General features: G+C 34.5%; 1 protein-coding gene across 2 annotated transcripts; it reads left to right on the forward strand.

Annotated features, from left to right (window-relative positions):
• Window positions 1–1,188: 1,188 nt before the first annotated feature.
• Window positions 1,189–5,336, forward strand: LOC129731920 (interferon-inducible double-stranded RNA-dependent protein kinase activator A homolog). 2 transcript variants are annotated; one of them, XM_055692303.1, is made up of 7 exons: window positions 1,189–1,389; window positions 1,698–2,036; window positions 2,093–2,213; window positions 2,272–2,569; window positions 3,287–3,430; window positions 4,521–4,782; window positions 4,852–5,336. In XM_055692303.1, exons 2-6 carry the CDS (start codon window positions 1,718–1,720, stop codon window positions 4,767–4,769), a joined length of 1,131 nt encoding a protein of 376 aa, XP_055548278.1. In that variant the 5' UTR covers window positions 1,189–1,389; window positions 1,698–1,717; the 3' UTR covers window positions 4,770–4,782; window positions 4,852–5,336. The 2 variants fall into 2 exon arrangements, with proteins under 2 accessions (XP_055548278.1, XP_055548279.1); XM_055692304.1 differs by lacking the exon at window positions 3,287–3,430.
• Window positions 5,337–12,242: the final 6,906 nt, after the last annotated feature.

Consider the following 12,242-nt stretch of genomic DNA (forward strand, 5'->3'; position numbering starts at 1 on the left):
GTTCCGAATCGGAATGTAGCACCCAGGCTTTGCTTTGCTTTGCTTTGCTTTGTTACGTATGTCTTATGTATGTGGTATAACTATGTACAATTACAGCAACTTTTAAGGTTTTTTTATAGTGTAATTTTTTTTCGGATAGTGCTGCTCAATTTATAATTGTTTTTAATGTGCTGGTACCTATTGCCCAATATTTAAAGGGCATTCTGGTAATAATTAAAATGATTCGCTTTTGTTGAGAGCAAAACAGCTTCGCCCGAGGATAGACAGAGTTACCAGTAACTGTCAAAACCGTGACATCATCGTGCGATGGTCTATTGAATATTAATCTACAACTGCTCAAGATTGGCTCCCTGGACGGAACCTGGGAGGGAGAAACGAATACTACACTCAAAACTGAGAACACGAACATGCGTCGATTTTTGATAGCGTGTAGCAATTTTCTTGCTGTAACGCATGCATGACTCAAACGAAGTTTTTATTAACATCAGGAATACTGAATGTGCAAATTTGTCTGTAAAACATAAATTTTTCGAGCCTGCCTTTTTCATTTTGCCGTTGTATAAAAGTCTCTTCAGGGTTTTGAGTCTATATATATTTGCGCAGACATTCTGAAAATGTGTACGAGAGCGTAACCTGTGAGGCAGGTTTTTCAAAGTTTCATGCAGTTTCAAAAATGTTACAATCCTACATCTCACTATTTTGTGAAACGAGAATCAACATTCGGCCGTGATGAATTGTGTTCGAAATAGTAACCAAAGCCTTAAATCCAGAAAAAAAAACGTAAATTTAATAATCGAAGTTCGCTAACATGATTATTACTTAAAGCTTATGAAATTCATATTTTTCGTAAATTAAATTAAAATATTTTGTAAAACCACAATGAATACAAAAACTGTTTGCGATGAATATTTTTTCAAGCAACGCGATACCGTTTAGTTATAACAATACTCTTTACAAAAAACGCTTTTTTTTCTCTTGGTTCATATTGACAGTCAGTGACAGCTCATTCTGGTTCATTTTGAAACTCACACAGCTTCGTATCCGTTTCTCCGGTTTCTCCCTCCCAGAACGGAACGACCCCGTTGAGTGAAATGGACAAGAAAATGGCTAGTTTTCGTTTTCTGTGTAGGGCTTTAGCACACAGTTGATGCGTGTAAAAGAAATGTTTCGGTTGAAATTATTTTCCACAGGGCAGCCGCTTGTCATCCTTTCCAAATTTGTCTTGGCATCGGCAGAAAATTTTGTGCATATCCCAGATTTTTTGTGTCTAGCTACGACAGCAACGAAAACCTGTATTTTTAAGCCTATCAGTTAACAGAAAAGTTTCAGCTGCGTGATTTAGTCATTAAATAGCATTGAAACCAAGTGTTCTCTAGTTTTTCAAAAAAGGTAAGTATAATGCATGTTCAAAAATCGAGAAGGTCGCATCATGGCGGAGCCGGATCGTATGTAGCACAATTTTAAGGTATCAGCGCAAAAATTTCATTTCAATTTAAAATTTTTTCATCGGTATTTCATTTTGAGATTGTACCTAGATTTTAAATTGGAAATGAATACAGCGAACATGCTGTGGGAAAAGTATTTGGATGCTCAATTTATTGAAAAGCGTACCGTATGCCTAGCAATATTGATTAATTATAATCGCAAAAATGTTTGCATCAAGTAGAAAAGATGTCACTTTAGACACTAATAATTAGTTTCAGGTAAACGCTAAATCATGGATTTACCACCATCTGAAGACTTGAACGGATTGGTACTTGGCGATAATCCTCCCGCCGGCCATCCAATCGGAAACCAACCGAAACGACAACCTCGCGGGCCAAAAAAAGTAAGCGGTGGTAAGCAAGATGCTTTACCTATCGAGGAAGCCCTTAAAACGGAATTAACTGGCACCAACAATATGAAAACGCCCATTTCGCTGCTGCAGGAGCTTCTAAGCCGTCGTGGCATAACACCGCAATATGATTTGATGCAAGTAGAGGGAGCTGTTCACGAACCGACTTTCCGTTACCGGGTGTCTTATCAGGATAAAGATGGTATGGTCTGGGAAATGTAAGAATTTTCCCCAATTTTATTGTTTTTTTTTTCGCAGCTATGGGCACGGGAAAGTCTAAGAAAGAAGCCAAGCACGCAGCCGCCAAGGCTCTAATTGACAAGTTGACCGGAATTTCGCTTAGTGACCCACCGGCTGGAGGATTAAGCGTTAAGACTGAGTAAGTTAGATTCTACTTCACTGTTGAAACCTGCGAGAAAACTTATTTTTGATTACAGGCAAATCGGTGATGGCGAAGACGAACCGACTGGTAACCCTATTGGTTGGTTACAAGAAATGTGTATGGCTCGCCGTTGGCCTCCGCCAACCTACGAAACGGAAATGGAAGTCGGTTTGCCACATGAGCGTCAGTTTACCATTGCTTGCGCTGTCTTGAAATATCGTGAGGTGGGCAAGGGTAAAAGTAAAAAGATCGCTAAACGCCAGGCAGCGCAGAGGATGTGGCAGAGATTGCAGGATCAACCACTTGAGCCGAATCAAATTGTGCAGATGCTTGACGAGGAGGGTAACGAAGAGGTATCACCTATAATTGCAGCTTGAAATACTGCGTTGAATTTATAGTCTGGTTGTGCTTTTCCATAAAATCAGGTGGTGGAAGTCGCAAAATTCTATCTTTTTGTGAATCACAGCTAAGGACCGCCCTAGTATATATTAAATATCGAAAATGTATTACTATTATTACAAATGGCCTTGGTTTTAACATTTTAGGCATATGTTTGAAAAAATGATATTACCTATAAATATGGCACGGAAACAACAGAATGCTCTCCTATGAATAATTTTCGGTAAATTGTGTTGTGTCTTAGACAAACACTTGCAGACATTTTATTAGGAAAATGTTAATGTTTTCCGTTTTATTCTACTGATTTATTGTTTTATTTGCTCCAATATTAAAGAGAAACTATTTGTTGTGAGCGATATTTCATTGGTATTGTATTATATCAGTTGAGGCCAATTTCCGTACGTAACTAAGCTGTCTCAGTAAAGTATTTTGTAGTCTTTCCTAATATTGCATTTGTGTTGTATTAACGTAGAATTGTTTCAAAGTGCTTAGTTAAAAATGTCAGCCGCGCAGTTGGAATATAGTAAGAACCACACAATTTGTGATATTAGTGAAAGAATGCAAAATTTTCTGCAAAATAACCATTACTCAACACAGTAGTTTGCGTCCACTAGACAAGTCGTCAAGTAAAATGATTGTAAACAAATTGTGTGCTCTCTTCTGTATTCTAGCTGAAGGCAGCCACCATCTCAGGACGGTATGCCGGCTTGAAGGATGCTCGTATTCCCAGTTTGACTACTGGCCATGGTCAAAAGGTTTCTCAGTTCCACAAGAGCTTGAAGTCGCGCACCGGTGACACTTTGCGCAAATTGCAGGTATGTTTGCCTTTTTTCAGCGCATTATCTGTATATGTTTCCTGATTGAACTTTCACTTATCTATCGTGTCAATGTTTGTTTGTCACGCAGGATGAAAATCGTGGTTTAAATGAAACAACTAAGAAGAGGCTGCGAGACAATTTCGAGCAACCTATTCCATCACTTAAAATTTTAAAGAAAATTTAACATGTGCTATGAAATTGTATCCCTGAGAATAAATGTCATTGTTTACTTCCATATAAAAACGCGTTGAGTCACGAGGAGCTTTATGAGCTAATATGATAGTCTCGTACTGCAGCCTCCGGCAAGCGTTTCTATATTGCTCCGCTGCCTAAAGATGCATCTAATAGATGCAGTTTCAAAGAGCAAGCCTCCAGATCGTTCCTGCAAAGTATATTATGATCTGTTAGATTGCCAGCCAGTTTTCGCTTTAGGAGGCGGAATGAGGTGTTCCATGCTATCTCTTTCATTCCAAGAAATCTGGTCAAGCAGTCGAACGATCGGGTTGTAGAAACACTCAACAAGCCTTTCCTCGGGCAATTATTGGCAGTGTTTCTCCTCTTTGTTGTTTGGCAATTTTAAACAGATCTTTTACTAAATGGTTTCTTTTTCACAGCATCACGGTAACCAGAAACAGCTTCAGTTGCCGTGAGTATGCCCGAAAAATTTCGTTTTGACACTAGAACATCAAGTATCAAGCAATTTTCCTACGCATAACAGAATATCAGGCAAGACAACTACTGCAGACAATTAGTCATTAGGCATAGATAATTGAATAAAATCTCACTTGTAATGTTTTCGATACTCGTCATTGTCAGCTGGGCTGTCGAAATTGAGTTGGATTTTTTCTAACTCTGGAAATATCGCTTAGTTCGTTCCCCATTTCTGAAAATTTCGTTGTGAAATAATATCGGATTTTCCGATAAAGATTACGTTCTGTTCGGACTTCGGACCGGGCTTCGATGTCAATCTCTATTTTCATCGAATAATGCCGCTGGGCTCTGCTATCGAATAACATACTGCTCGCAAAGAAAAGGACAAGGCTCAAATACATGCAAGTTTCACTCAAATTCGTTCTTCTATTATCAGGTCACCTGTTTGAATGATCGAAGTGTCGATTTCGTTCAAATGCTTCATGACATTGCTACCGAGCAACGGTTCGAGGTAACATACGTGGATATCGATGAAAAATCGTTAAGTGGTCGTTACCAGTGTTTGGTTCAGTTATCAACACTGCCCGTCGCGGTGTGCCATGGAACCGGAGCTACCGCCAAGGATGCCCAATCGGCTGCTGCACGCAATTCGCTGGAGTATCTAAAAATAATGACTAAAACCTAAGCGTGGTTAAAAGGTAATTGTTTAAATATTTCTTTTTTTAATAATCTTGTAAGCTAACATTGTTTCTCTATCCGTCACACAGAACGAATGACTAGTCGATGGTGCTTTGTAAAAGCGCTCACTAAAAATACATTACCAGCAAATTGTGTTCAGGTGCTCCCACCTGGTAAATATCAAGTTCTGATTCTGGTCGGTATGGACGTTTGAACACCTCATCATCGATAAGTCTTTGAATATGGAAATCCAATTTGCAAGCGTCTAGCGGAAACAATCTTTTAACATCGTCTCCTGACATTGATGTCGGAGAGTTAGGCCTGCAGTTACGCCTTCTAATGGCGTCAATATACCCAAAACACATTTTTACTTTGTGTATTTGTCGAAACAACCGCTACGGACTGTGTTTCAAAGTTTTATCATCGCCTATTCTCATTGAGAATAGTGACAAAGGTGGGCAATCTAAATGTATTTTCTACAAGATTTTTGTTTGTTTGGACGAGTTTTTCCGTTGAACGCTTTATAAAATTATAATTTTTATGTGTCTTATCCGAACATATAAATAAATATATATACATATATATATATATATATATATATATATATATATATATATATATATATATATATATATATATATATATATATATATATATATATATATATATATATATATATATATATATATATATATATATATATATATATATATATATATATATATATATATATATATATAAATATATATATAATTTTAATTTAAGGAGTAAAAGTAGTAATGAAGATAGAAAATTAAACTAACTGAAAATATGATTGTAGAAACTACGAAAAATATAGTTCAGCAGGTGGGACTCGAACCCACAACTTCCAATTCGAGTCCCACCTGCTGAACTATATTTTTCGTAGTTTCTACAATCATATTTTCAGTTAGTTTAATTTTCTATTCTCATTACTACATTTACTCCTTAAATTAAAATTAAAAATAGCATGACTTTGCTTAGAGTCGAAAAAAGAAAAGTATATATATATATATATATATATATATATATATATATATATATATATATATATATATATATATATATATATATATATATATATATATATATATATATATATATATATATATATATATATATATATATATCGTATAATGAATTTTTGAGGTTTATGACGTCTTATTAAAATTAACTAAATACATAAATAACTAGTATCGCTATGGAATAATAAAATGATAATGAAATATAAAATACTATTCTATGCTACGCACGAGTTTATTGCAAGTGCATTGCAAACATATTTTCACGTATCTTAGACTCCTTTTGAACGACAAACGATTACGCGGTTAAATTTATATCGAACAGGCGTGAACGGTCCGCAACATTCAAGTTATTTATGTGTATAGTGTAATAAATCGGATACGGATAGAAACGGTCAGGATGTGTGGCCAAACAAAGAAAAATAATTAGAAAACAACTTCAGCTACTACGGTTAAAGATTAATTTTATTACAAATATTGGAAGCAAAAATGTGTGCGTATTGAAGCCGACAATTGAAAATGCCCTTCGCTAATTGCAGTGGAAGCAATGCTTGGGCGTTCTCTCGCAAAAACATCTAATACAAGCTATACTTTGCATAGAATTAGTGGGTTTTATTTTCCAAGAAATAAAAAATAACATAAATGGAAAACCAGTTGCCCAACTAGCAGTAAGTAACTGAGTTTTAGCAAACACTTCAAATTCTATTTTGTTCGTATAGGTTTTTTTCTTAAAACATATTCTAGTTTTTAATAGTGTTAAAAATCTGCTTCTTATTAAAACATAATAAAAACATAAGTATATTTAATGTCCCAACCGATATGAATTGGAGAATTGTGCTGAAATTATTAACTAAATATATTATTACACATAATACTACATGCATGCAAACAAAGTATATTGAATACAATTAGTGGGATTTCGTCAAGCATCTAATCGATACAAAAAAAAAAAGAGAGACACGAAAAAAACATGCGAGCAAGGAGGATCCAAGTCCCATATTTGTAGGAAAATGGGCATTATTTTAATGCAAAGTATAGAGGTTGTAATCATTGAATATCTAATAATTATATAAGAGAATCGAAAAAAAAACAGAAACTGCACGAAAGTGTACACCAGACCCTTTTCTGCGTTGCAAAGATGACATTACAAGCATTTGTTGATCGGCTTAGCGGTGTGTTAATCTTTGAAAGGCGTACCTAGTGCATACATTTCTGTTTTGTAGTTTTTCTGTATTTCAAATGAATATAGTATTGAAAAAAGAATGTGACAGACAACAATTTTTATGATGACAATCATTTCAAGTAGAATCTCAAGGATATGAATTTTATATTTGAAATATAAAGTAATTTGCACACGTACTTAATTAGGGGCCATCCACATTCGTGTACGTGTACGTGTACGTGTACAGATTTGTAACGATTTCGACCTCCCCGCCCTTCCACTCCGTGGACATCTGCCATATTAAATCTAAAAAATTGTATGGATCGTGGACACATAACATAATTAGTGTTCAACTGAATATTTGTCCAGCTGCTAAAACATAGCATTGCAAACGAAACAGCTATTTGTAAATATTTTCCTCAACTAATGGCACTAACACATTCGTACGTAAAAAGGTCTATATTGAGCACAACTTAAAGATATTTTGTTGAAGCACAATTGTGTGTGATTCAAAAAAAAAGTATAATTATTACAACACCTATTCTATACGAAATACCAAGCTCGAGTTTGTTTGCTATGCATATAAGAAACCTCAATTCTATGGTTTTACAAGAGTTTCTGATCTCACTCTTTGCGCATCACGCTTTGATTTATAATTTGTGTTTTTTTTTTTTTTTTTTTAAGGGGGGATTTGTTAGTAGCTTAAGTAAATATTAGTAAATAATGAGTATGTGTGTCCAATCACAAATGGTGACTTCTCAACACTGTTAGAAATTTGTAATTCTGATTGTTAGGATTTGTTTGCTTTCACAATTAGGACTTATCATTCGTAGGGAGTTAAACCTACTTGTCAGAAAAGGGGAAGTAAACTTACAACTAACTTAATTGCTAACTTATTGGCTATAAAGAGAGCTTATCGTAGCAATTGAGGATTGCAACGATTTTTGTCGAAAATTGTTAATAATTTTATTTGACATAGTTTCTAATGGTTCAACACCAGTAAGTCTATATAATTCGAGTGTACCAAACCAAGGAGGACGCTTCAAAATCATTTTCAGAATTTTATTCTGAATCCTTTGGAGCGTTTTCTTCCTTGTTGAACAGCAACTTGACCAGATCGGTACAGCATAGAGCATTGCTGGTCTAAAAATTTGTTTGTAAATCAAAAGTTTGTTCTTTAAACAAAGTTTAGAATTCCTGTTAATGAGAGGATATAAACATCTCGTATATTTGATGCACTTGGCTTGTATACTCTCAATGTGCTCTTTGAAAATAAGTTTTTTATCATAAATTAGTCCCAAGTACTTAACCTTGTCGGACCAACTTAAAATAACCCCATTCATCTTGACAACGTGATTATTGTTCGGCTTGAGGAAAGAAGCCCTAGGCTTATGCGGAAAAATTATCATTTGAGTTTTAGAAGCATTGGGAGATATTTTCCACTTTTGCAAGTAGGAAGAAAAAATATCTAAACTTTTCTGCAATCGACTGCATATGACACGAAGGCTTTTTCCTTTTACGGAAATGCTTGTGTCATCGCAGAACAATGACTTTGTGCATCCTGACAACGTGATTATTGTTCGGCTTGAGGAAAGAAGCCCTAGGCTTATGCGGAAAAATTATCATTTGAGTTTTAGAAGCATTGGGAGATATTTTCCACTTTTGCAAGTAGGAAGAAAAAATATCTAAACTTTTCTGCAATCGACTGCATATGACACGAAGGCTTTTTCCTTTTACGGAAATGCTTGTGTCATCGCAGAACAATGACTTTGTGCATCCTGGAGGCAAATCAGGAAGATCTGAAGTGAATATGTTGTACAGGACTGGACCCAAGACTGAACCTTGAGGTACACCTGCTCTGACAGGAAATCTATCAGATTTTGAATTCTGATAGACAACCTGCAGAGTTCGATCAGTAAGATAATTTTTTAAAATTTTGATTAGGAAAATTGGAAAATTAAAAGTTTGCAATTTCGCAATCAAACCTTTATGCCAAACACTGTCGAATGCTTTTTCTATGTCTAAAAGAGCAGCTCCAGTGGAATAACCTTCAGATTTGTTAGCTCGTATCATATTAGTAACTCTGAGCAATTGATGAGTTGTGGAATGCCCATGGCGAAATCCAAACTGTTCATTTGCAAAAATTGAATTTTCGTTGATGTGTGACATCATTCTGTTAAGAATAATTCTCTCAAACAGTTTACTTATTGAAGAAAGCAAACTGATTGGTCGATAACTTGAAACTTCAGCTGGGTTCTTATCCGGTTTTAAAATGGGAGTAATTTTTGCATTTTTCCATAATTTGGGAAAATATGCAATTTTGAAGCAGCAATTGAAAATTTTCACTAAAAATTCCATTGTGCTCTCAGGGAGATGTTAGTATATTAAAGATTCCATCGTCACCAGGTGCTTTCATATTTTTGAAATTTTTAATAATTGATTTAATCTCATTCAAGTTAGTTTCAATTATTTCTGCAGGTAAAAAATTCTGGGAAGAAATTAAATCAAATTGACGTGTGACTTCATTTTCAATTGGACTCACAAAATTCAAATTTGAGTTATGAACATTCTCAAACTGCTGAGCAAGTCTTTGAGCCTTTTGTTCATTGGATACAAGAAAACGTTCACCATCTTTCAAAACTGGAATAGGCTTTGAAGGTTTCTTAAGAATCTTTGACAGCTTCCAAAATTGTTTTGAATATGGTTTCAATTTTTCAACTTTAGTCTCAAAATTTTGATTTCTCAGAAGAGTAAATCTATGTTTAATCTCTTTCTGTAATTCTTTATAAATAGTTTTAAAAACAGGGTCACGAGAACGTTGATATTGACGTCTGCGGACATTTTTCAAACGAATTAGAAGTTGAAGATTTTCGTCAATTATTGGTGAATCAAATTTCATTTGAGCCTTTGGAACAGAATAATTCCTGGCATCAACAATTGCACATTTTAATGCTTCCAAAGCGGAATCAATATTTACTACGTTTTGCAAATCAAGCTCATTATTGAAATTTCTCTCTATATGAGTTTTGTATCTTTCCCAATTAGCCTTGTTATAATTAAAAACAGAGCTCATAGGGTTTAAAACTGATTCATGTGATAAAGAAAAAGTTATAGTGAGTTTTTGTAAATCACCTTTAAAATAATTTTTGAGCTCGCGTGTGCATTGAAATGGTAAATATGCTGCGGCAATAAATAAAATCCCAAGTTCAGTTTGAACTTCAATTCCCAAAGTTTCAATAACTTTCGTCTCAAGATGGGGAAGAGCACGATGTTTGATTCGTCGATGAATAACAATTGCAACTCCACCGCCGGAACCCTGAATCCTATCAAATCTATGAACCACGTAATTGGGATCATATTTTAATTTAATGTTAGGTTTCAAAAATGTTTCAGTAATAATTGCAATATGCACATTATTTACTGTTAAAAAATTAAAAAGCTCATTCTCATTGGCCTTCAATGAGCGAGCATTCCAATTTAATATTTTAATTGTTTTATTTAAAATCATTGCTAAATTTTAAATTAGAAACAATTTTAATAGTAAAATTTGTGCCTATTTGAATGGCTTCAAACATTGATTTTGCCTGCAACATGGCGTTCATAAGATCGCCTGTTGCAAAAAAGAAAGTTTACCTGCCGTAATAGGCCCCAGGCAGTTGACATTAGAAAAAATATTGTCGGCAGCAATATTAGCTGGAGTGATAGGTGTACAATTATTTTCTAGCGTGTTTTGCTTACCCATATTAACGGTCATTTTCGAACTACCAACACTAGGCGGTATAATGTTCGAACTACCTGTAACCTGTGCATAAGTTAAACGGGTATGCAAAGGAGTAGGTAAACTATGCGTCACTGGTACGCTTGGAGAATTTTGTTTTGAAGTTGGTTTTAATTGAGAAATTGAATTTTGTTTACCTTGCCTTGCCTTAACAATTGCTAAACGGACTGGGCATTGATAAAAATTTGACATATGGTTGCCGTTACAATTCGCACAGCGAAAATTTTTACTCTCTTTCACAGGACATGTGTCCTTTTTGTGAGAAGAGTCTCCACAATTAAGACATTTTTGGTCCATGTTACAGAATTTGGAACCATGGCCATAACGTTGGCAAGTACGGCATTGGGTGATATGCTTTTCACCTCCGCCATACTTCCTATAAATTTCCCACTTTACACGCACATTATACAAAGCATGTGCTTTTTCAAAAAATTTTAAGTTGTTAACCTCATTGCGGTTAAAATGAATTAAATAATTAACAAGGGAAATTCCAGTTCTCTGACTGTTTTCGCCTCGTGATTTTTGTTTCATTAGAATTACTTGGGTAGGGGCTATGCCAAGTAATTCTGTTAAAGTAAGTTTGATCTCATCAACGGTTTGATCGTTGGTGAGACCTTTCAAGACAACCTTGAACGGCTTGGCGTTCTTGGTGTCATATGTAAAAAATTTGTACATCTTGTCAGTTAAATACTGAACAAGACGATCACGACCCTTTACTGAGTCGGCTAATAAGCGGCATTCACCTCTACGGCCAATCTGATAGGTAACTTTAACGTCAGAAACAAACGTTGAAAGTTCCTTTTTGAATATATTAAATTCAGAAGAAATAGTTACCACAATAGGTGGAACTTTCTCCTTTTTTAAAGATTTTATATTTTGTATAGTTTCAATATTAATAACTTCCATTTCACCAGCTTCTTGCTCAGGCAAAATATCAAAAGGATTGTCACTACAGACACTCGATGTGTCAGAAAGAGATGCCTCTCTTTTCCTCTCCGCAGCGATGCGAGGTTTCTTTTTCCGTCCAGGTGATACGAAAAAAGTTAAAACAAATGTTAAATTCAAAAGTAGGTAGCCTTGAGAAAGACTGATGGGAAATAACTTTCAGGTAGTCTTTAAAAGACACACTGACAAAACACAAACTTTGAAGCTATAGGCAGTCAAAGACCAGTCCACAAGCAACCGAAAAAACGTCTGATCTGTAGGACAGTTCAAGACGCACTGATATAATATATATATTATATATATATATATATATATATATATATATATATATATATATATATATATATATATATATATATATATATATATATATATATATATATATATATACATATATATATATATATATATATATATATATATATATATATATATATATATATATATATATATATATATATATATATATATATATATATATATATAATTTATGTGTCATTTCTACTCTTGTACAGCTTCTGATGCGGGGGCGGGACCGATTGACTTCCGATCGGT

The sequence above is a fragment of the Wyeomyia smithii genome, chromosome 3, assembly GCF_029784165.1.
Source record: "Wyeomyia smithii strain HCP4-BCI-WySm-NY-G18 chromosome 3, ASM2978416v1, whole genome shotgun sequence".
Lineage (NCBI taxonomy): Eukaryota > Metazoa > Arthropoda > Insecta > Diptera > Culicidae > Wyeomyia > Wyeomyia smithii.